Raw genomic sequence first — 26,496 nt, 5'->3', positions numbered from 1 at the left:
TTTGTTTTTTTCTGTTGCGCTGAGTGTTCTGTTGTGAATTCATGTTTTCCTCTTGTTTCCTTTGGTGCAGGAATGTTTGTACTGCTGTGATAGCTGATGAGGATCCTGAATGAATGAATGAAGAAATAAGAAGGCATTGACTTCTAATGTGAGGACAAAAGCCCCATTTCCACCAAGCGGTCCGGCTCAGTTCAGTTCGGTACCTTTTATTGACGTTCCCGCTGTCAAAAGTTGGGAATGGTACCAAAACAAGCGATCCATCCTCCTTTTTTACCCTTCTGTTGGGGTAAACGGAAGGGTACCGATGCGGCCCTAAAGGGGCTACACTTTATTGGGCTGCTATGATGTCACACTATGTTGTGGCTATCTCCATCCGGCTTACACTCTGCTTATCAAAGAAGGCTGTGGTTGGCTGTGGAAACGCCAATGAGATCAGATTTACCGTACCGAACTGAACCAAACTGTACTAAACCAAACCGGACTGCTTGATGGAAACGGGCCTAAAGTATTTTTGGAGCGACTGCTGAATGACGTTCTTGTGGGATGAATCCAGCTTGTTTTCTGTATCCTCATGGATGTTGTAGGGTTAAATAGCTCTTCTGATGAGCTGAACAAGGAACACACACACACACACACACACACACACACACACACACACACACACACACACACAGACACACACACACACACACACACACACACACACACACACGGCCCAGGGATACCTCTCTCTTTCTTGTTTCTGCCTCTTAGGACTAAAATGAATGTCAAAACTTTTCTTTTGCAGATAAAGAACAAAGGAATGAAAGAACGTTTGTCATTATATTTTATTCAGTTTAATACATGCAGAGGGAAAGAAGGACATGTTTGAAGCCTTTCACATGTGAGCTCCATAAGCTGCCCAGGCTGTGCTGTATGGCCATATGGCTTTATCTGTGTGTAGCTCAAGGTGTGAAAAAGAAAAAAAAAATGGTGACCTTTCTGAAGGTTTATTTGAAGCCTGGAGTTTGGATTTAGCTAAAACAGTTCAAATCAATCAGATCAGATATTAAAATGTTGAATTGTCCCAGTGTTGTTAACGATCTTAAAATGTCTCTGAAGCAAATCACAGGTGTTTGGTGCATAGTAACTAAACGCAGACTGTTCTAACTCTGTGTGGATTCTTGGAACGTGCAGGGTTAACCATGACTGAGAGCATGTGCTACGGTTAGTACTAATAAAACAAAGCATAGTCCAATGAAATGACGGGAATTTAATTAAAAGAGCTTTATAAATAAATGGATCCATGCACTGGTCTCTTCTAATTTTGAGTGCAGGAAGGCCAGTATATATACAGTATATATATCATGTTGTATCTCCCTGTTCAGTGATTATACGTTTATACTTTTAGATGCCCACATGAGGTTTTAAATGTGAGCAGGGTTGAAAGGGTTAATGGACTAGATTGCTGTTTGTGGGCGTGAAAGGACCCCTGCAAGTTAAATTAAAAAACACAATGTATTGTCAGCATTACTTTGAATATAAGAGATTCCTCAAGTAGTGAAGCAGTCAGTGTTTGAGCTGGCATTTTTTTAATTCTAAGCTTAAAGTCAGTCTATGAATCGTCTCTCCTGTCCTTTGAATGCTGGTGCCTTTCATCACATGTACATGACTGTAATGGTTTTCACTAAAGCTTCACCCAAAAGGACTCAGAGTAAGTGCGTTCATCCATGAGGATGAGAGAAGAATCCTGCTGGAACATCAGCTCCAGGAAAGATGTGGAAATGCTTCAAGAGCTGTTTTCGATCGCAGCCAAAAAACAAAAAAAAAAACCTGCTTATAGAAACAAGGGGGAAATGCACAAGAACAAGAGCAAATCTGTAACCAAGAGGAGGCTTTTTTAGAGGATGAGCGGAGAAGAAAGAAAATTCTGTGTCTTATGATCAATGGGCTTCATGAATAATTGAGGATGAGGGCATTTTGAAGAGAGATAGAAAGGGAGAGAGAGAGAGAGGAGTGTCCTGTTGAGCCGATGTTTCTCCTGCTTGGGTGCAGCGTGCTGTTCGATGTTCTGCAAACACCAGCACTTTTTCTGCGGTTGTGTAGTAAATCTGATGCTTACCGGCCGGAGTAAACATCAAAGAGAGAGAGAGAGAGATAGAGAGAGAGAGAGAGAGAGAGAAGGGGGAAGGTAGAGAGAGGAACAGATTATATAACACTACTCCTCTGTGGTAGATTCAGCTCCTCTGCTTGAAATCATTTCCCCCCCCTCTTGCCGGATGATGAGCGGCAGCAGCAGCAGCAGGGCTCTGAATCGGACGCTTTTCCCATCGACCTGAACGAGCTGCACCCCTCCTCCTCCTCCTCTTCCTCCCCCGCCTCCTCCTTTTCTTCCTCTCCTCTCCTCCAGCTCTCTTACTGCCCGCTCCTCCCTCTCTCTCTCTCCCGCCCACCCTTCTTTCACTTTCTAACCCCTTCTGCTCCTTCTCTTCCTCCTCCTCCTCCTCCTCCTCCTCCTCTCGGCTGTGGATGCCCTCCTCACTTACAGTATGGACTCGGGAGGGGAAGGAGAAGAGGGCTGGATGGAGGACCAGTGGGAGAAATGGTAGGGAATCTCTCTTTTTCTTATCTCGTTCTCTCTCAGCAACATGGCTGTGTGTGACCTTGTGAGTGTGTAACTGCTAACATGCCTGTTTCTGGCTACATGTCGCCTCTTTGCATCTTTAAGCTCAGCGCTGGGATGTCCTTGAAGCAGAGTGGAGGAGGCATATGGATGTGTTTGTTAGTGTTTCAGGGAGAGTGGTAGTGCAGGTCGCTGGTTTAATGTTGACAAAAAACAAAAATCGGACCTGGCAAATGCTGGTGTTGGAGAAGTAAGGTGTGGATAAATGTGCTTTTCAGAGTTTGTTTTCATACGGCACATGATGAAGATGGTGTAGGTGAAGGTGGGGGTCTAATGGGACAGTCCTGATCCTCGACCTGGTCCTGTCCTTGCAGGGAGGAGGAGGCTGATGAATGCCCTCTCAGTGGGAGCATAAAAGTGTATTATATTGGGGAAAAAAAGAAACCAGTCGAGAGGGTGCATGTATGTACCTGCTGTGACGTATGTTAGAGATGATTGAATGATAACAGCTATATATGCTAGTCCTGTGAGCCTTTAGCATAGCATGAAGCGGTGAGTGTAAGATATTGTGAGTTAGGAGGGAAACCTAGGACTGTCATGCTTGAATGCTTTAGTAAAGCAAAAAATAAAAACAAAAAAAGTACAAATCCGGGGGGGGGGGGGGGGGTCGCACCTGTCTCTTTTTTTTGTATATAAGAGAAATGTGCTCCAAAATGAGCTGCTTATTTTGTATTTTCTTTAATTTTTCTCCACACGATCTAAGGAGCTTTTTTTTTTTTTTTTTTTTTTTTTTTTGTTCAGCCTTCATCCCAATGCAACGTTTTTCTACTGTGACGTGCAAAAATGCGGCTCAGAAGCAGGGAATACAACAGCTTCGATGTCCCAGTGAAATCACAATAAACAGTTTCTTTCTGAATTTGTATAAAATAATCCCTTATGTGTATTTGACCTTGCATGCTACATGTCAGCTAAAACTACATCCACATGTGCAATCAAAAACAGTTAAGTAAATCCGGTGCTGTTTCTCTTTTTTTTTGTATCAGGGTCATAGTTGGGGACTCAGATAAAGACTAATGAGCTGACTGGGCCCATCCTGTCCTGAGCGCGAGGTCATGCTGTCCTTCATTAACACAAGCAGAGAGGCAGGCTAAGGAGGCACAAACAGGCCTGCGGGACGCTCTGTCACCCCCCACTGCACGGAAAATGCTGGAGTTTAGTCCAAATCCTCAGCGAGGAAAACGGAAACATCCGTCCTGCAGTGCTGGTCTCCTCTCATGTCGTTTTACAACAGAAACTGTGAACATGCTGTCTGAGATGTCACCTTTCAGAGAGCATGTTCTGAAACCTTTTACTCAATCCTCCACCTGTTATTTAACCAGTTTATGTGGATCCAGAAATCTACTATTGCTGTGACTCCAGCTATGGCAGTGTTTTAAAACCAAAAGTATGTCAGCTGGAAAAACCACTCAAGACCCCAATTTGACCATCTGAGAGCCTTGTTACTGACATTATATACATGTCATATGTGACATGGTGCACTTTCAAACAGTGAGGTCATGGGAAAAAGAGCATTGATGGTACAATGGCTTCAGAATCACTGAAAAGCTCATAAAGTATTCAAATAACCCCTGAGAGGTAGACTCGAGACTTAAAGCTCATTAGAATTCAAATGATCTGACAAGAATCTCGTAAAAATAATCTATATTTCAAGAGCTGCTCGGGTTGTTGTAGCCAGCACCAAGTGGCTTTAAAGACTCCATTGTTAGCTTTGTCTGCAGTGGTGTCAGCACTTAGCTTGTTCACAGGGCTAGCAGTGTTAACCAGTTAATCGTGATGCAGTTTAGGTCATGTTCACTGTTTTTAATCATGTGCTATTTTGCACTGTTAGGTGCAACATGGGTAAGCCACCATGAGCACTCCCTGTAATCACAGTGATGGAAAAGAACAACACTTCACTTTTAATATCTCATTTCACTTAAGAAACAAACTGCCAGATAGCTCGGGAGTCCAAACTAATATCCACCATGACACCAAACATTTCACTTTTTTACCATTCCCTTGGGCTGTTTACTTTTCGATCTGTTACAAGTTCCGTTTTTCCGGGTTAATGACTGAATCTTCGGTCTACCAAAAATTCTCTCTTTGCATAAGACAGTACAAACAATCATTTGAAAATAAAAACTGTCTTTTTGTTTTTCAACTGTGACAGCGATTAATTTGTGAAATTTTGCGATGAATCCTGAAAGTAAGTAAGAGTTTGAAAGTCCTCATTTTTAAATTTTACAGAAGACTCTTTTTGATGTACAACCAAGTCTGTCTTTCTCCAACCTTATCATGTGTCAAGGATCATTCAACATGGAGAATGCACATTTCTTACCAGTGTCAGACTCTGTGCTCCAAAACAAACTCTCAAACCTTTTTCCAAAGACGACTTTGAAGTATTTTCTTTTTACTTTTTGATGAAAGAATTTGATGAAATTCAGTTCAAACTACTTTTTGTGTCCCACAAGAGGCGAAACATTCAAAGTTTGTAAATAAAAAACACAGCTACTAACGCATATGTTGTTCGCATCAGAAGTGAAATATGGAATACAATCTACGTCTTTTAGAATAATTTATCAAATCTATTTATCAAATCTCTCATTGGTATGTGATCCAAAATATTTTACATTTTATGAAATCTATTTATCACTGATTTTCAAACATAAATTCCTCTGAACTTCAAACACTAAGTTAGAAGCAGATAGTCAGAAGTATCCCGTTGGTGTTGAGGGTGCTGGATTATTTAGAATATCATGAGGAGGCAGCAGTGTGACAGTGAGGATGTTGTTTATGTCAGCATGTTGTTACTACGCTGGCTGATTTGTAGAGTCTCACTTTCAGTCATGATGACACAGTGGATGTGCCACAGAGATCTCTGACCTGCACATTCGTGCTAGTCTGCTGAGTCAGCGCGCATCGATCGCTGAGGACGTTGTAAGTGAGTGAGGGAGATGATGTGCATACATCGCACAGGAAAAATAAACAAGGTTATTTTCGGTTCATTCCAGGTCATGAAGGGATCCATGTGTTGACCATTCAGGAAAAAAAAACCAAGGATAGTTTGCATGGATGTATTAGGGCTGTGTCAGTATCATTGGTGTTTTGTTTAAATGATATTCGCCATTGTTGGATGTCATCATGTTCTCTACTTTACAGTACTCTATAGACCTGTCGTACTTTACATCACTTTACTGTTTACCATGAGACACCAGAAGGACACTTGGAAAACATGGACATCCACCAAGGCCAATAGTCCAGTCTACTGCTTTAAGAGTTCTTCAAAGGTACAGTCAGTAATGTTGCTTTTAGACACCGTTTAAACTGGGCCTCGTCTTTTTGGTTCATCACCCTCAGAAGTGCCCGCTCACTGTTGGACGTGGAGTGTACTGTTTGTACCTTCACTTCAAGCTAGCTCAAGCTAACCCAGGTGTTTGTCTCAGGTGTGTCCAACAAAAAGCATGCAATCTCTACATCTGTGGGTAAAAGCCAAATGAAGGTTCACTATGATTTTGGAACAAGCTTTATAGACTTGGGCTTCTGCCTTTTTTTCATTATTATATTTTCTCTTCTTTACCACTACATTCATGTCAGTCATATTTTCCAGTTTGAATTGTGTCCAATCCCAGAAGTGTATCACTCCTTAATTATGAGCAACAAGAAACACACCTGCTCACCGCCCAGGGAAATGTTTGTCTCAACCAAAACATCAAAATCCAAACATAGGACAGGGTCTCTGCAGACACAGTCATCACCACACGCAAAAAGCGTCACATTGCATCACATGAAGAAAACTTCTAGGCTAAGAAATACATATTTTTCTCGTCTCAGGGCAAAATGAGGGCTGGATTCACAACCATTCAACACTACTACCATGTTACTAATGATACACAGCTTCATGCAAATGGGTGAAGTATCCCTTTAAGAAAAAGCTGACCTTATCTTTAAGAACAACTATCATATAAGGATGTCTGGACTGTGTTCACACTATTGTGAAAGTGTCTAAGTCTCATGTAGAAGCAGTCTCAGGCATGATTCAGTCCAATTTCAGTCAGGAAGCTTCTGTTGAACGTCCAGACTAATGTTGGACTGAGACTCTCTTCCAGAGCTCAGTTGCTCCATAGTCAGTTTTTTTGTTCTTCTTCATCACAAGCAGCAGACTTCTGGAAAGTCATCCTTGCTTTCATCTCTTCACAGGCTGGATTATTATAACTCCCTGTATTCATGAGCTCAGCCAAAAGGCCAGCTCTCATATCCAGCTCAGTCAAAACTCAGGAGCCTGTCTCGTAGAAAAGGAGGACTAAACCAAATCGGTCCTCACCTTGCAACACTAAACTGGTCACGTAAGCTTACTGATTTAAACTTTAACTAATTACATCTAAAGACCCACATACTGTAAAGTTCACTTTACATGTACTTTCTCCTTATAAGGTGAACCACTGCCTGCACCTGCAGATTAAACACTCCCAACTCATCCAACAGCCGGCTAAAGGACACCACGTGTTTCCTGTTAAACTCTCAGGCTGGAAAATCTCCCGTATGAAGAACGAAACAAATGTAGTTATTAAATTTAAATCAGTCCTTCAGACTTACTTTAATTGGAGCATCTTTAAAACAGAGAAATAGCATTGACCTAATACACACATTAATTCAGCCAAAACATACTCATCAGTAAATCAGATCATCTCTGATGTGTGCCGATAAAACAAGGTTTATTCAACTCAAGTTCATTGTTTAATTCTGTGTATTTTTTTTTTAAAGGTGACTCTGCAGAGAAACCACAGATCTGCAGCTTAGTTCCATTTTGTTCACTTGTTCACCATTCTGAGTTTAGCTTTGTAATTTGTACATTATTGTTTGAGCTGATCTAAACAAGGTAACACCTCAGAGTGTGTAACAGGCATCAAGCAGGCTGTGACATGACAGTGCAGCCTGTTTGATGCGAGCCTGCTTGACATTGTCCGCCCTGTGTGGTACCCTGTAAAGTCTGAGCTGTGATGTGTGACAACCTAATTTGCTGTATTATACACTCTGTTGGTTTTCTCTGGTGTCTGCGTCCCTGCTTACCCATAATTCCCTGCAGCTAAAGGGGTCACCCTGTCCGTTTAGGTGGTTTATCTCTCTGCACTTAATTTTCTCCTGCACCTCCCTCCATCCATTTCATTTTTTTTTGTCCTCACGACTCCGTCCTGTCACTGTCCGGTGCCTCCATTTAGACTGTCCTCATGGTTTCATCTGCAGTTACAACAGTATTTCCTCTCACCTCTTCTTCTCCTCTCTTTAAAGTCCCCTCTTCTTTCTGTTAACCTCACATTTAGGAGAAGAATAAAAGTACCTGTGTTTGATTTGCACTTACTGTGTGTTCTTTACTCTCCTCTCGCTCCCCCTTCAACATTTCTCCTTCTTCCTGTAAGTGATGCTGATGGCAGGGGGACACTGGAAAATATTGATTTAGTTCATTCCCAAGGCATCTTCCTTTTAGAGAAATAAATCATGCTTGTCTAAAGCTGACAAGCTCACACTTTTTGTGATTTAGAAGCAGAGCAGTGCCAAAGTCTGACAATGACAATAAAGGACAATACAGTTTATAGTCAGTGTGTTTGCAGGATGTGGATCAAGTCCATAGATTCTGTAAGTAATGAGAGAAACTGGAAATTAAACCAGGGGCCAAATTGAAACCTCTTGGGGGGGGGGGGCAGAACGCTGCAGGGCTGCCACAGGAAGGCTGCTCTCCACTGCTGGGAGAGTACAGCCTGTGTTGGCGTTTTCAACAGCTTACATAGAGGCTTGCAGCCGTCTCTCTGTTTCACATCGGGGATCTATCGTATGATTTGATTTCTCCTGTGATTACTCCAACAAACGTTTACCTCATGAACTGAAACTTTCTTCATGTTTAATTAAGGCATCCAGCATTTGAACACCATGGTGAGTTTAAAATGAGAGCTCAGCATGAGGTCAACTTTAACAATCAGGGAGGGTATTGTATTTGTTGCTTTTCTCAGCTGCAGATTACTTGCATGAGAAGGGTTAGCTGTTGTCGATGCAAGCTTTTGTTTTTAGCTGGGTTGATGTTGACAGAGGCAAACGCTCAGGAAACCCTCAGGCAAACACTCGCCTCATTCGTGTAATGTTATTTTGGTCATCAGTGAGCTCAGCTGCAAAGAAAGAAGCTGTTTTGGTGCTATGGCAAGACAGTTGTACAAGTAAGTTGAATCCTTTTTTGATTGGCATTTGTTAAAAATGAGAAAATACTCAGTGATTCTGGTCTAACCATCCACACAAAGTCTACAGAGTTCTATCCTCACAGTTTCAATCCATGAGCAGGATAAACTGCAGTCTGAATTTGCATGCGAGCCACTGCAGAACTTTGCTGTTGCAATAGGAGGGAAAAAACCCTGAACGACAAATGAAACCAACATTAAAAGTAAGTGATGCTGCTGCAGCTTTTTTTTGTTTGTGTACGTGGGATTATTTTATTCCACTGGTCTGCGTCTTCTTCCCCTCGTTTCTATCAGGTGTACAGTTATTCCCTTCTCAGCACAATCACTCCCTAAAGATCGCTGGATTCCCTTCTTCTGTCTTCTTCTCTGACTTTCCTTTTCTCTCCTTTCATCCTTCAGCCCTCTCCTGCCTCCTTCAGGGCCTCATTATAGAAGTAAACAGCTGCTTCTATTCGGGCTATTTAACTCCCGTACCCATCGTTCGACACATGATGGCTATACAGTCACAGCTGTGCGTGCTTTGACGAGATGAAGCAGCTGCAGCGTGGACGACGCTTCGAAAATGTGACGCTATAACGAAAAAGCAACAACAGAAAGATCATGTCCCTTTCAAATTCACAGGTTTCTCTTGTGCCCATAGTGACCACTGTCATCTTCTCGTTCCTCCCTCTAATAACATTTTCGTTCCTCCTTGACTGTGTCTGTTTTGCCCTGGAGGCTGAGGGGTAAATGGATAAAAAGCGGACATAATTACAGATGGGGAAAGTGAAGCATTGTTTACTGGAGGATAATTGAATCCTGCCACAGACAGCAGGACACTTCCTCTCCCGGCCTAATACACGAGTGATGTTAAGGGTTGCTTGTAGAGGAAACACGACTTCTACTGTATCACCAGACAGTAAGGAAACACGTTATGTTGAAGTGCTGTGTTCTCTGACAATAATGCAGCAGCCAGTATGTCCCCCTTCTTAGTTTCTTTTCAGGCCTGGAGTGCTCTGAACTGAACTGATTCTACCAGACCTAAAAAGCCTAAATGTATTTTCTAATAAGCTCCACGACCAGAAACTTGCTCAAGCTAGGATACATTGTGGAAAGGCTTTTTACAAATGGAGAGAGGTTAGAACTCAGGAAAGTCTGAGTCTTGCACGGCCGTGAATTGAGTCTAAATGTGCGTCTGAATAGGTTAACGCTGGCGTGATGGTTGGAAGGTAAGAGTTTAGTGGTTAAGGACGTTCAGAAAGAGCTATATGAGTGCAGACCATCTCCCATACAGTAACTTATCTGTCTGCAGTCTTCATGTATGTCTCTGAAGGTAAATCAGAAACTGTCATCTTGCAAGAGTGAGGTCAGCCAGGTCTCAAGCTTTTTTAAACTTTTAACTAGAAAGCTCATCGCTGTAATTCTTCATGACGCGTGCACTCTCCTTCCTGTATCTGTTGACGTCCCAGACCAGGGTTGAAACCCTGATTGCTGATTGTTTAAGAAAGTTTTGCTCTGAAAATGTTCTTTTATTAAACCTGTTTCTTTTAGTTGAGATAAATCTAAATGTGCCAATTAAAACATATAGCAGATTGAAGTATGCACAGGAATAGCCCTCTGCAAAGTTTGATGAGTAGTACAGAACTGCGTGTCGCTGGGTTCGGATTTTGGATTTCCTGTGCCACCCTGTTTGACAGATGATTCATTTAATGGCAGATTTTGAGATGTTCCTCGTTTTAGGATGACGGCTGGAGGATTAACACTGATTATTTCTCTCCCTCATTTCTCTCTCCCTCGTCACCTTAATCCCCTCCCTCACTAACCAGGTTGACCCATGACATCAGCCTGGATGAGTTTGAAGATGACGACCTGTCCGAGATTACGGAGATCACAGACGAGTGCGGGATGAGCCTCAACTGCAACGGCCCAGATAGAAAGGTAAGCCGTGCTCACTGAGAGTCTGTGCTCTGTGCCTTTCATTCTCACAAGGAAGTCTTTAACCACTTTCATAAATTGACTCCCTGCTCGGTTTAGGAGGCAGAAGACTGAGTGTAGCTCGATTTCTCTCAAGTTAGTGTAACTTTGCACATCTTTCCTCGGTGACATTACTCAGAGACTTAGCTCAGGAGCATATTAAAGTCCAACTTGTACCAGAAAAATGTTCCTTGTTCCAAGCAGCAACGGGAGATATGATCATGTTTGTCGAACAGTTGACTGATCGTTAGGTTGAGACAGCATGTCGCCCCCTGCAGTAAGAGATGGGTGACGTCACCCAAACTTCAGGTTTCATCACATTGGTTGGCCTGAGAAACACAACAAACGCGATGCATACAGATGTTGAGCTCAGCAGCAGGAAGTCAGTCTGCGCCCTTCTTCACTTATGTCCCCTGTTATATTTCTTACGGTTTAGCTTGCCTGCATAGATTGAACATATGTATGGATATGGCTCTAGTTGGGTTTAAATTATTGTTGCGTTTTCATTACCTCTTACTTTTATAAAATGCACAATAATGAGTTAGTAATGACCTTTGTGTGTTTGTTGGGGTTGGACCTTTGTCAGATTAAAACCAGTTGAATCCATCAAAGAAAAAAACAATAAAAAGAAGTTGCACAAGGAGCTGCCACGGCACAGTCAACACAGAAGCATCAGGTTGTAGATGCTTCATCTTCCGACTCTCTGCTCTGTGTCTCGGGATGAGCTGATCTGTTTTTCTGATTGTTCTGTGTTGTTTGATGTCACTTTGTTCTATTGTGCTGTTGCCTGTCTCAGCCAGGACTCTTTTGAGGTTTCAGGTGTGAGCTCAGCGAGAGGTGAGACTCTCCTCTCTGTCCCATTTTGTCCTGAACAGCTGCTGCACTCAGCTTCCTGCCAGCAGAGGATGAAGGCCAGAAGCAGAGTGGCCTGACAGACCGGGACATGGATGTTTGTTTAGTGAAATAAAACTCCAATATGATCACACGTGGCACCTGTAACTGCCAATACCTGAATCATTCCTCCTTAAATAATGCAGTTACCACTCTGAGCCCACTAGTGTCCTGGTTTTCACAACTTGTATTGGTGTATAAATGAGAGTCATTATTGAAAACTGGAGCGAGTCGGGAGAGAGAGAGAGGGGGGATGTGGAGTGGTAGAGTGGGAGGAAATAAGCAGAGGTGAATTTATTATGCTGTCAGATCTCTCCTGCTCTGTTCCCAGTGAAACCATCATCACCTCCTCCTCCTCTATCCAGCTCCCCGACCGTAACCAAGGCAACAGGAGGGTCGAGGGGCTTCAGTGTAGCACAGATAAGAGATTTCTTTTTTTCCTCATGTGGCTTGCATTTGATTATTTCAGTGACCTGACGGAGGAGAAATTCCTCAGGATTATTTTTAGGTTAAAAAGCCAGCTCTCTCTCTCTCTCTCTCTCTCTGCTGTTTCTCGTCTTCATGTCCAGGGAGCTACTTATAGCTCAGATTATTGAGCGTGAGAACCCTCTGCTGGAGGTGTGTAAATGTGTGCGTGGACATTGATGACTCATACCCCTGCAGGGGCCCCGCAGTTATCACAATCCAAAATGGCTCCTTGACAGCAGGCATGACACAGTTGTGACGACGACAACAACAATAACAACAAACCGCACGTGTCATCGAGTGTTGTCCCTTTCCGGACATGAAACGGATTCTGTGTATGTGGAGCCGATGAGGAATATTTCAGTTCAGTTTTTTTTTTTTTTTCCCATCATCATCCTGTGGAGAAAGAGCAGGCTCTGCTGGCTGCTCTCAATAATGTGTTTTTCCCTCCATCTCTCCTGTCTCATGTCATCCTGCCCGTTTGATGATTGTGGATTGTCTCCCTCCGTTAGCTCTGTTGCTCATCACACACACAGACAGTATCTCCTCTGTTCTTCTTTTCCACGTGTGACGGTACACAAATATTCATTGACTTCAAAACACACAAGACAAAGGCAGAGGTTTGAACAAAGAGCCCACATATCTTACGCAGAGAGTGTGTTTGGAAGCGTTCCCAGTGTAAGAACACCTACCTGTATATTGATACAGAACCTGCACAGTAATGCAAATCTAAAATTACGATCTGTTGACCAGTCTAAAGTTAGGAAACATTTCTAATGGAGCATGCAGGAGTTATTTAAAACCTCTGAATGCTCATAACGTTTGCATGTAGATAAGTGCTGAGTTGGGCTCACTTTAGCAGTGTCTGCACCATCAGCCCTTCAGACCTCTTCACAGGTTTCCTTGGTCCAGTGGTTATACCAGTTTAACCTGACAGAACCTGCAGAAACCTTTATTGTACCTCCATTTTCAAGATCAAAATACTGCCAGCTGCTCAGCGTAAGAAGATAACATCCATCCACGCTGCTGCTTTACATCCAGGATGGCACAAATAGACCTACTGATTGATGTTGATGTTTATTTGTTTAGTCGGCGAATCATTTAAATCGCCCTATCACAGTGAAAATAGTGCTCGAAGCTTAGCTTGTATTGCTCTTTTAGCTCATAGTTGTGTTTTTCTTGTTGCTCAGTGCAGAGAGAGAGTTCTGCACGTAGCTTCATCTGGTGGACAACAACACAACTCACTGGTGATTCTGCAGGGACAGGTGCTTCCTTCTCTTGAGCCAGTCATTTCAGTTTTTTTTTTTTATTTTAGTTTTTCTTGGATATCCTGAAGGTACGCAGGGATGATGTGGATACAGAAAGCTCCGATCAGGACCGAAGCTTGTCTGACAAAGTCACGTACTATCAGCTGTAACTATCAGTCATGTTTAAGTCGTCATCACAGACCTCAATGTCACAGCTTTCTGCTTTTCTATTTCACTTCTATTTCAAGTGCACTGTCTTTGATGGAGTCCAGTTTAAAAATGCATGAGGGTGGGGGGGGGGGGGGGGGGGGGTCAGAGGGGATGTCCCAAATGATGCAGACATTTGACAGAGCTGTTATAGGTCAATCTGTGTTCCAATCACATTTGTAAATCAAACCATAGACATAAAATGAATTGTAACGAATCCCTGCCTTTTATGATTTTGACCAAATACTTAAATGAAGAGTTCCGACATGTTGCACTTTATTTAACCAAAACTTTGTTGTTTTTGAGCAGTGGTTCTCAACAGGTCTCACCTCACAATCGCAACTTAAATACAAATATATTTCAACCAATCAGATTGCTCTTTTCCTAGTTCTAGTAAGAACACGAGCTGCAGCGTTTTGGACGAGCTGAAGGGTCTTTAGAGATTTACCATAGCACCCTGCTAAAATAGAATTACAGTAATCCAATCTGGAGGTAACAAATGCATGAACTAGTTTTTCAGCATCATTTTGTGACAGGATCTGCCTGATCGTAGAGATACTGTATTACGAAGGTGAAAATAAGCTGTCCTTGAAATTTGTTTAATGTAGGAATCAAAGGACATATCCTGATCAAACAGAACTCCTAAATACTTTATTTAGGAGTATCACCTTTCAGGTATTTGGCATTTTACTTTTGTAAATCCACCTCCAGTATAAAAAATAACATTTCTTAAATCAACGGAGATTATTGCAAAGGGAAGTAAAAGTAGAGTCTTCTTCAAAGCTGAGAATTTTTGATCCAGTGAAAGTCTATTCCTCTCATCTTTGCAGCTCCTTAGATCCTCAAATGTGATGGAAACACGCAAACAATCCACCAAAGGAACGATGTGATTTAAGGTTCAGTATGTGGCTGGAAACTGTATTTGTTGTGGCGAGTAGCTGAAACAGAGATAAAGGTCCAAACGCACCTCAATAAGTGTGCACAAAGACATTGTTGGAAAGGGTCGATACAGGTCAGCTCAGGCGTAGCATGAGACGTAAAGATGTTTTGTTCCCCAGAGACATGAAATGGCAACATGAACACTCATGACCATTCTGTGTGTGAGGGAGGAGAGTGCCTCTCTGTTTACATGCAGGGTTAATGGATTTGATTAGCCGTCATTTTGTCGTGTGGAGGGTTGAAGAAGGCTGTGTCGAGGTCATAGAGTGGTTAGTGACATTAAACATGATGCACTACACAGACACTGTGAGGAGAACATTCAAGGCTTGTTCAATCAGGCTGCTGTCCATTATCTCCTCATTTTGAAATATCTAGACTTGATTACTTCATACCTCTAAATGGACCATTAGCATATAAGCATAGATGGGTAGATATGTGGATGGATGGATGGATGGATAGATACTTTATTGATCCTGAGGGAAAATCAAGCATTAGATTCTTAGACTTGCCAATCTTTATAAATAACTTATGTTATTAAAACAACTTTTCGACAGTCATATGCAGTTGAAATTTATTTTTTAATTTGTAAAAATAAGACCTTTGTTAGCTTGTCTTATGCCAACAGAGATAATTAATTCATGCAAATCGTTTAGTCTGTATTTACTGCTTAACTACATCTGTAAAAATAGACCTCATGAGAGTTAGTCCAGGCGCGGGGTGGAGGGGTATACACATAGTAGAAACAACAGTAAAACAGAGAAATAAAGAGAGAGTGCTGAGACGCATAGAAAGGAGGACAAAATGAAGAAGGAGGGGCTGCAGGGGTCCAGCAAAACACTTACAAAGAGAGGAAGGAGGCTATTGCCATGGCAACAGTGTCTCTCTCACCTACTGCATGTGTCAGAGCTGAAAATACATACAACACAGTGTTGGCGTGCGCCCATGGTTACTGCTCGCGTCATCTGGTCCACACATGGAAACAGCAGAGAGGAAGCTGCCTCATCAAAACAAACAGACACCAGAAAAGCCCTTTTTTTGTCTCTGGACCTGTTTACAGAATCATCCTCTGATGATTGCTGTTTTTTTTGCATTTTCATGGACCCAGCAAACATATTGACCCACACTGATCACTTAGATCAGCAACAGTGTAATTGTCTATCTCTTTATATGGGTTGCAGTGCAGACTTTTTTGTATGTTTTTTTTTTCTGTACTGGTTTGATCAGCTTAAATTAAAACTTCAAGGTGAAGTAGGTAGATGAAGTAGTAGATAGATCGATATGTTCCTCACCAGTTTTTATATTTTTGTGTCCATCATTTTAAACGGACATCAGAGGGTCTATGAAAGCATCTGTGTGCTTCATTCTAGTGCTAGAAATAATCATGGTAATGAGTTTGTTGGCAAGTAACTCCACAGTTCAGTTTTCGAACAGAGTAAAATCATAATTTAAATGGGCTGTATACCTTTAGATACTGGATTCACGGTCAAAAACATGTCCAGTTTATTTATTTAATTTTTAAAATGCAGCTCTTGGTTTTTGTCTCAATATACTACTTGTATATATCTATAATCAGTTGTGATTTTAAATAGTTCCATAAAACTCTCCAGCTGGTTTTGAAAGGGAAGGATGAGTATTTTCAGCCCTCTCCCCTTTTTCTGAGTCATGTGTTGGTGGATCTGACCTGTTGGCTGGGTGATTGCCCTGCTTGGGCCGCTCTGATTGGACAAGAGTCTAGCATCACAGTAACTAGCGGGCAGCTGCATCTCTTCAGCCTCCTCATCGTCACCGAGCCCCTTGTCTCCTAGCAACAGGGTCCAGGGCTCTCTTAAAGAGGACACTCTTCATTTGAGGCCATAAAACACGAGAGAAGCCTGCTGCATTAGCAATTATTGATCTTTAGCAGGTGAAGAGAAGCAGAGAGGGGAGAACAAAACGAAGGTGGGGTTTGTTTGCAGACACCGATTCCAACGGGTTTGAAGTGAGCCATCTGAATCCACAGGAGGAGGAGGAGAAGGAGGAGGAGGAGGAGGAGGGGTCTAGAGCACCTTCTGACAGCTCATCAGATTGAAAAGTGAAATACTGGTAATAAATAGATAAGATTGATGGACAGGAACAGCAAATGGATGGATGATGGAATAGATGGCCAGTTGGGTGGACAGCAAAGTTAATGAGCAGAAATATACATGATTTATAGAAAGATGGATGGAGTGATGGACGGATGGCACCAATGGAACCAAACCTGACAGAATTATTGTCACTGCAAAAGTAGTCGATGTCAAGGTTTTGATGTGAATCACATAACTCTTTGACGGTTGATGTTTTCATGAGGTGTGAATATTTTTTTGTCAAACAGAGACATTCAGCGAATGGACTGGAGCAGGTATCATGCTTTTGAAGTCTTCTGACCGCTCAAAACGCAAGGATTCAAGGATGTTGGATCTTAACAGGAAGGCAGCAACACAAATGTGTCCCCTTGTCGTCCCTATTCAAAGGGTTTCTGGCTTTTAAGCAAATTATAGCAGCAGCCTCCTCTCAGACAAACACAACACAAGCCGCTTTCTTTTCAAGTGAGAGACCTCTGGATATCTGTGATCTTTGTTATGCTGCATACAAATGTGCTTGAAGGCAACAATTATGTGGTGGAATTGGATTAACCTCCTTTCTATTCACCAACAGGGAGGAGGTTCACTGTCTGCCGTTGCAGAGATGAATGTTAATACCAAGTCTCTATTCCCTTTAAAGGAACATTGAATAAACAGACTGAAATGCTCCATGAAATGATCTATAAACCAAGTTTAAAGCTTCTTCTGTTGAAGTGAGTTCAGTTTAGATCGAAGCACTGTGTTCATGATCTCCTCTCCTGATGCGGCTCAAATGTAGTAAATGTTTTCAGGCAGCTGGGTATTGAATGATTTGTGATTTTCAGCTCGAAAAGAAAAAAAAGAGCCTTTTTTTGTCTCCCCATCCCGCACACTCAATATTTCTATATTTTTATTCAATTTAGTTCATTCGTTTCCGGGCTTCAGCTGAGCATTAGTAAGTCATTTACCAACAATGGGTTTCAATGGTTTGTAAATAAGACCATTTGTCTTGTAATTCTGAAGCTACAAGACTTTTTTTTCATATCAAGAAATGTTTGCTCATAATGCCTATAATCACATGTATTCAATTAGATCATACTTAAACAGTATGAACGTTCTGCCACCAGGGGGCTCTCAATCAAAACAATGACACAAGATGCCATTGAGGCTGGCGAGGATTATCTCTGCTTCTCCACCCCCAATGAAAGAATATAACTGACCCGAGGAAGACAATATGTTTACCAACAAAGTATCTCAGTTTAATTTACATTGCAATTTTTATCACAGCAGCACATATACAGCCACAGCGGTCTTTGACGTATCATCCTATGTTTCCTTGGCAACGTTCAACATTTCGTGTCTATCATGGCGGCTGCCGACAAGACACGGACCGTCACACCTATGAGATTACCTGTTACATCCATAAGTTAACAATCTAAATGTTGCTGTCATGTTTGTGCATTGGGGTAAGAGCCTACTGTGTCTGTGTGTGTTGATGTTGTGACTACATGCTGAGTGCAGACGCTCCTATAGACTGTAAGAGGATTAACAGTAACTCCTGTGTCTATGTCAAAACATCAGCTGACAGTGTGTGTGCGTGTGTGTGTGTGTGTGTGTGTGTGTGTGTGTGTGTGTGTCGCTGAAGGCGTAGTGATGCTAAGTGAGGCAGACAGAACTGTCCCAGTGCCCCCTGACTTCTTCTGTCTCTCAGAGGATGTTCTTGTTCTTGCCACTTTCTTTGAACTCAGAAGCTATCTGAAAGACGGTCAAAGGGAATCTGATCACACAGTAAAACAACTTCTCCAATATCTGTGTCATGTCAAACAGTTGAAGCTTCGTGATCGGGGTTTGAGAGTGGGACTCTCATGACGAAAAAAGATGAAAACACAAGAAGGCTGCTATTCCACAAACTACTGGCGACTCTTCACTGGATTATTTTTTTAAGGATTAATTTCTAAAAAAAAGCACAAAAAAAACGATGAATAAACATCAGTAAGACTGACACAGCTCTCACTTGTTGTGCGTCCACATGCAGGAATAAAAATAGAAAACAATCTTCTCTATCAACATGATATTTTGTAGCTCTCTTCAAACCAGCTTCCACGTCAAATGTATGTGATGACATTGAACTAGATGTCAACCATTTATTGAAAACAACACACACACACAACATCAGAGTGAAAATCTTTGAGCTATTTTACCAGCTGTCATCACAGGACTGCGTCTGTGAGACTAAACAGTGCTTAGCAGAGCAGAGGGAGAAGACATTCTCACATTGTCACAGATAGATGCTGCCATGTGGAGAGGCTGAAGTGGGAATATTCTCCTTAAGCAGCTCAGTGTCGGCAGTGATAGTGTTACAGGCTGGAGACAGAGCAGCTTGTAATTGGCCGGCTCAGTCTCCTCATCCCATCCACTCTCTCTCCACCTCTCTCTGTGTCTGTATCTCTCCTTCTTTCTTTAACTCGACTGACAGCGTGTTTCCTCCAATCCCTGCAGGGCCATGTGAGGCGGGGAACCAATAGCATGTCGGGAAGGGCGGAACTGGGTGCTGTCGGCCAGCTCCAAGCGGAGATGTTGCACTTGGAACTCATCGACGGTGCTGACGGATACCGCGGTGAGAAGGAGTCTTTGAAGGCATCTGCCATCGCACCCCAGCCTCTCACCAAGGACCAGGCAGCACCTGTTACCATGGATACCTACCGGCCCAAGAGACCCACAACCCTTAACCTCATCTCGATCGTGCCGCGCACACAGGTAGAGAATAAATTAACCTTATCCACACACACTCAGACTGTTTGTATTAGATGACATTCTATTGATTATATTGATCAGCAGGAGGACTTGAGTTGAGGTACTCATTGTCTTGAGTGTGAGTGTCCATCTGATCATCCTCACACCTGTGACATTTCAAAACGGAAATCAAAGAAATTGTACGTGACATCAACATTGGATTCACAACAATTGCTTCTCAGACAGGATGTGTTTACAGACCTGAACAATGCCTGTGATTGTCCCCACTCACAGAGAGACACAGAGATTTTTTTCTTCCTCGGTGCCCATCTCTGTTTGTGTTTGAATGCTGCTTGAGCTCGTGACTGTGTGTGTGTTCTTCGTCTTTGTGAGGACCGGTTTCAGATAAACTGATGTTTCATGTGCTGCATTATGGATTCGTTTTAGGCTAAAGATTAGAAATAGGTTTAGGTATGAAGATAGAGAAATGACAGTGTCGATGAATGTCCTCTCACATACAGATGTCCAAACATGACTGTGTGTTCGGGTGAGGTTGCGACAGTGTAGTCATGACTAATGATGACTGTGTTGTGTGTCCACCCTGCTTGAAGTCCTCCAAATTAAAAAGCAAGATACCGCCACCTTCATGAATGACATTTTCATATCTGACTCCCCAACTGGCAGGAGTTTTTGTTGCCTTTGAACCCCCGAAGAAATCACTGTTGAAAATATAATAATAATAATAATAATAATAATAATAATAATACTATAATAATAACTATAATAATTTTATTTATAGAGCACATAGAGAGAAATTAAGAGGGAAGCAACAAATGCGTTGAAGTGCTCAGGACAGTAAGCGAAAATGCGGAACTGTAAATGTTTATAAAAATGTAAACGAAACGAGAAAAAATAAAAACACTAGACAGTTTCTGTTATCAAATATAAGAACTCTGAAGAAGATCAAAATGCTTTCAATCAAGCAGACACAAAGCAACATTTGCATTTATTTTTAGCGAAATGTTGTTTACCATCAGCCGTTGCTTTGGCAACTCCTGAGTGAGATATGTCACTGTGCAGCATCCTATCAGAGGCCAGATGTTCCCAAATGTTGAGAAGAGCTTCAGAATGGGTGGAAAGTTCACCACTTGACTCTTTCTTCATTACCCGGACATCTCAGTTCATACAAACCATTGCTAATTAGTCCAAGAGAATAAATGAAGTCATATCACAGACACCTCAGATTACTGATTTAAGGTCAGGATCTTTGTCGACACTGATTGACACTAACACGATTAACTAATCAATACTAATACAAAGCTGCCTGCCAGCTGCCAGCCAGTCCGATCTACTCCTCGACCCCTCGATTCTAGTTCCCACTTCCAGATACTCGTAAATTACAAAGTGATTGTTTTCATTACAGGATTTAGTCATTTATGTGTTTTATTTGCATATTCATGTGTAATGTCTTTACAGAAAATCTGCTCTGTAATAGCTGCGGTTATCTCTAGACACTTATATGTTGTGTTACTATTGTTATGTAATGTATAAAGAAATATATACGTAGTGAGTCACTCTAACATGCACACTCTCCCCCACAGTGCAGCCTGTCAACACGACCAACCAAGCAGCTCTATATTTGTCTGGGCTTTGTTCTTTTCCCAGTTTCCATCAGGCGGAAAAAAGCCTACCGTTCTGGCTGTGTGTGTGTGTGTGTGTGTTTGTCTGTGTGTGTATTTGTGTGCCTGTGTATGAGCTGTCAAATTGGAAAGTGTAAAGGAAGTAATTGCTCTGAAACGTATCCGTTCTTGGCGAGTACTGCTGTCTCCTGGGTCATTGTTAACTTTGTTCACTCAGTATCTAGAAAGAACAGAGTAAAATATGATTGGCTGAATGGTTGAGTGTTTCCTGATAGGGGCCTTTTCATGAACTGTGAAGACATGAAGCAACAGGGCACATCTCATTAACATGACATCCATCAGCAGCACATTTGGACTTAAATGTCTCTGATGAATCTCTCTGTATTTACAGATAATTTATTTCTAAGTAGCGGTGAAGTATTTATGCATATTTACATGTTTATGCACAGATTCACTATTCCAGGTGAAGATATGCAAAATATTCACAATCCATTCAAAACAAGTTAAATTGTTGATTTTATTCTTCAGAACACTTATTATTCATACTATAGATCAGCTCTTCCAGCTTCACCTGACATTGATGTCTGAGGTTCAGTCAGGCGCATCACACACATTTAAATGAGATGAGATGTAGATCTGAGACAAAGAAGTGGAGGAAGAGTGAAAGACACAGTAAACATGGAGACTGTTCCAGGTCAGTAAATCTGTAAAAATGCAACATAAACCTTTACTTCGACGTCACTTGGCTTTGAGTGACCAGAGTTTTGTAGTCCATCAAAAGGAGCGCTTAGCATTGTTCAAGAATTTGACAGTGATATAAAGCACCTACATTTGTAGAGCCTTTATAAACTGTAGTGTTCTTGGAGGAAAAGGCAGGATCGTACGTAAGAATATTTCTGTTTTACCTGAAATAAATAAATCAAATACAGACGTTTGAATTGGACTTAATAAGATGAACTGACTGCAGGTACTTGAGGAGAAGATTACTTTTCGTCTTGTAAATAGAGCCGACAGTTAACTACGATATACTGAGCTCTTTGCAAGAACAACGACGGGTTTTATTTCACAGATGGTCTGCTCTCAAGCTCTTTGATTAAAACACGTCAACAGACAGACGGACAGACAGACGACCATCTCAGGAGGGATTCCTCCTTCTTAATCTGTGTCAAGTTCTAATCTCTCACCTGGCAACACTCCTTATGTTCAAGTCCCCATCAGGTGTGATCAAGAATGAAGGAAGTGATATAGATTAATTATTATTCATAAAAATAAATGAGTTCATGCAACTTTTATCTCGTCTTTAAAAATATATTTTTCACATAATTTACCCAAAGCCTGTTCATGATGAAGAACACCGAAACCACCAGGTGGGGACAGTAGAGCATCTGAAAGCTACGTGCTAACTGCATTTAAGTAACAAAAGAAGAGGGACTCAATCTGTCAGGTGACAACCGTAGCATTACAGACTGTAGAGATGTTGAGACGGAACAATCTATTTTTCACAACATTGTAAAGTAAATGATCAGTTGTTCATATGACCATATTAGAACGCAAATTGTTAATTTGTAATTTTTTTTTAAGTTAAGATTACAGCTACCAAGATGCTGTTCGCCCACATCCAAAATTGGTAGTTTCATAGACATATTCAAAAGGCATTTTCACATGTGTACACCTGACAATATTTAGATCATTTCAGGAAGGCTGCTCTTGATATTCTCCTGGCTGTAGAGTCATGTCAGTAGAATAGAGATCACAGTTTACTTCTTTCACATCAACGTTGTCTTCATGACGTCACACTAAATCTGAGAGATGATGTTTATTAATATAGATAAACAAAACTCAGAGCTCCCTGCTATCTCTCACTTGCTGATTCACCCGTTACCATGGCAACATGTTTCATGCTCGCTGGTTTACGTAGATGGGAAGTGAGTCATTGTTGGTGGGTGGACAGAGGAGGAAGATGTGATCTTATTCTGGACGACAAGTTGCCGTCACAGGAGTTTCCAGCTCTCCTTCCATCAGTTAGAATCTCCCTCATCTCTCTCTCTCTCTCTCTCTCTCTCTCTCCTTCTCTCTCTCTCTCTCTCTTTCCCTTTTCTACCCCTAATCTGCAGCTAGATATCAACCTGCAATACTCTTGTGATATTGCATCTACCAATTTATTGCATCTATTTATAGCATCTATCTATCCCTTTAGCTGTTGTCACTGTGTGTGGTTGACCGAGTATTGTTCAGCAGGTTTTTAGTGTTTGTTTTGTTAAATCAACACCTGCCGTCTGTTCTCAAAAATTATCCTCCAAAACAATATTATCAAAATATCGATGATAGCTGCCTTAGAAAGAGGAACTTGTGTATTAAAAGTAACATATGCACACTCAGCTCGGTGTAATGTCTGAAGTCTTATTGTGTGTGGTCCTTTTTTTTTCTTTTCGATTCGACTCCTGATTATATTTAAAAAGTGTCAGACTAACCCGTTCTGCAAAAATATAAATACCCCCTGTGACATGCACTGACATCTTGTGCTGGTGACGTATTTTGGAGCTCGAGTCTGTGCAGTTGGGATCACCTGGTTAAGCCACAGGATTTGTGTCAAGCACCTTCTGCTAACCAAAACTCACATTCTTCTCAACAAAAACGGCAAAGGTCCCTGAGGTCGGCAAAGTTCACAGCAGGACAGATTGTCGAGTCAAAATGAAGCAGACACTCACAGTCCAGGTCACGGTAAATCAAAGCATCATCCAAACTGCCAACTGGACTTAGTTGAAGATCTCTAAAGATCTTCAACTAAGTCCAGTTGCCTTTGGATCAATCTTGGATTCTTTGACTCTTGTGTAAGTGTTTGTCTCATTCACACTGATCCTTGTCTACTCTCCTTTTTGGCAGCACACAGAACTATAAGCTCCATTTGTTAACCCAACAATCATGTCTTGTAGTCCTTTGCATATCATCAAGTCGCTAATTAATACTAAACTCAGACTTAAGAGCAATCGAGCATGAATTGGATATATATATATAGTAATGAACTTTAACTACAGAAAACACGTTTGAAACGTATCGCTGCATTCATTGGTTGGGCTCCAGTATTTTCAGCCACCGTGAGCTCTCCATGTTTTGGCTTCACCTTTAGAGAGCTGTCATGTCATCCTTCTTCATAAACAGTCTACATCCCCTCCTGTTGTGAGGAACTCAGTTCAGCTATCATCATGTCTTCGTACATTAATATGTTGTGTTTTGGCGCTGTAGGAGCGTCTCATACTGTAGACTCAGAGTCAGACATGGAGGCACACACAGCACTGCTCTCCCACGCTGGCTCTGCTGAAACCGTCTCGCCTCTGTAACGCCTCTGTTACTACAGCTGAAGACGGTACTGAGGGGTTGACAGCAATTTTCTATTCCTGATTTATTGTTTGTGTGAATACACTTGAACTTTTTTACTTTCTGATTCTACCAATATACATTCAGAAAAGGATAGATAAACTACTGAAGTACATCTTCATATTTCAAATAAGAAAAGTTGTGAAAAGAGGGGAATGCTATTTGTGATTGTGGGGAGAATCGAGCTACTACCTAGAATTTGAATGAAGGAGGGAAAAAAATGGTCCTTGAGAAGTATCATGGTTTCTAGAGTCCCTCAAAACCACCAAGAGACTCACACTGGTTGTGTTCCTGGTAGTTTTGCTAAAAGGTCTGGTTCCCTTTAAATGCACATCACGGAGCACAGACAAAAGATTCCCTGCTCATTCAACAGAATAAAAGCTTTGTGTGTGTGTGTGTGTGTGTGTGTGTGTGTGTGTGTGTGTGTGAGAGAGAGAAAGAGAGGCTGAGCGAGAGACAAAAGTTGAGTTTATCGAGCGTCTCGATTCAGAATTCTGTGACCAAACCTCCCTTTTTCCTCCTGTCTTTCCTCTTTTTTTCTGCTCTCCATCTATTTTTCTTTCTCATCACTTCCTTCTTTTTCTCTTCCTCTTTTTCTCTCCTCTTCTCCACAGGACACATTGAACAATAACTCTTTTGGCAAGAAGTACAGTTGGCAGGAGAAGGTTTCGGGTTCGTCCTCGCCTCTGAAAACAGGTGAGACTTTCTTTCTTTGCCATCAGATCTTCTTTGTAATTGTGAATGCTCTGATTTTTGCCAGAAACTGTCTGAATGTTCTAATGTTGTTCATATGAACTAGAAACGCTTGAAGGTATTATTCGCGCTCATGCTACTCACACAGCAGCTGAATTCACTGGTGATTTGCATTAAGTCTGGAAGGCTGTGGGTCGCCCTGATCCTCAGGGGACTCTGTTAAGAATCAGATTAGCTTTACTCCGCTAATTGTAGCTAACTAAGGCAATGTTATAAAGTGTGTGTGTGTGTGTGTGTGTGTGTGTGTGTGTGTGTGTGTGTGTGTGTGTGTGTGTGTGTGTGTGTGTGTGTGTGTGTGTGTGTGTGTGTGTGTGTGTGTGTGTGTGTGTGTGTGTGTGTGTGTGTGTGTGTGTGTGTGTGTGTGTGTGTGTGTGTGTGTGTGTGTGTGTGTGTGTGTGTGTGTGTGTGTGTGTGTGTGTGTGTGTGTGTGTGTGTGTGTGTGTGTGTGTGTGTGTGTGTGTGTGTGTGTGTGTGTGTGTGTGTGTGTGTGTGTGTGTGTGTGTGTGTGTGTGTGTGTGTGTGTGTGTGTGTGTGTGTGTGTGTGTGTGTGTGTGTGTGTGTGTGTGTGTGTGTGTGTGTGTGTGTGTGTGTGTGTGTGTGTAGCAGGTTTTTTACTGTTAGCCAGCTCAAGGCTTTAGCTAGCTGGGAGCTGTCATAGCTCGTTGCTCCAGCTCTTTTCAGACCACCATGTGAGGCGAGAACAACCGAAGTCACTGCCAACAACTCTCTGACGTGAGGGGAAACTGTTGCACTGTATTAATTGTTTTCTCAGTCATATTAAAAACCCACTGAGACCCAAACCTCTCAAATCAGGATGACTCAGCTCCCCTTCATTCATGCCATGTTGGCAGAACTGCAGTATAGCACACATTATTCTCATTTCTAGAAATATGTTCACATCTAATAAGATTAAATTAAGGACAGTGCTAAACTAAAATTCAAATATTTTTTCAAGGTTTCTTTTTGGGCTTTTCATGCCTTTATTTAGCGATAGGATAGAGGATGGAGTCTGAAATCAGGCAGTGGGGTGGGGGGTGACGTGCGAAAGGAGCCACAAGTCCTTTCAGGAAGTTTTAGCTGGTAATGAAACAGACCTAAATCTTTCTGTACAATGAAAGCAAATGAGAACCTCAGCCAGTCTGTTAAAATCAGATTTCACAAACGATTTCAAAGTAGTTACTAATTCTGCACGCCCATGCAGAGTTTAGAGCGGTCATTCACAAGTCGAGGAGGTCAGACAGCAAAATCACAGTTGCCTTTAGATTTGAGCCTGAACATTCTAGATTCAGATGAACACACTATTCACATCTATACAAGGCACTGACACCTAGCAGAAAAAAAGTCTAAAAA

General features: G+C 41.8%; 1 protein-coding gene across 1 annotated transcript in view; it reads left to right on the top strand.

Moving 5' to 3' along the window:
* The window catches only part of mapk8ip1b (mitogen-activated protein kinase 8 interacting protein 1b), a 41,552-nt gene that overhangs the window by 3,776 nt on the left and 11,280 nt on the right, over positions 1-26,496 (top strand). The window contains exons 2-4 of the mRNA XM_079339062.1: positions 10,668-10,779; positions 19,145-19,402; positions 25,008-25,089. Of these exons, the coding sequence (XP_079195188.1) occupies positions 10,668-10,779; positions 19,145-19,402; positions 25,008-25,089 (452 nt within the window). The remainder of the gene's footprint in view (positions 1-10,667; positions 10,780-19,144; positions 19,403-25,007; positions 25,090-26,496) is intronic.

The sequence above is a fragment of the Symphodus melops genome (genome assembly GCF_947650265.1).
Source record: "Symphodus melops genome assembly, chromosome: 3".
Classification (NCBI taxonomy): Eukaryota; Metazoa; Chordata; class Actinopteri; order Labriformes; family Labridae; genus Symphodus; species Symphodus melops.
The sequence above is the reverse complement of the archived record's forward strand: the minus strand, read 5'-3'. Positions and strand labels throughout refer to the sequence as shown.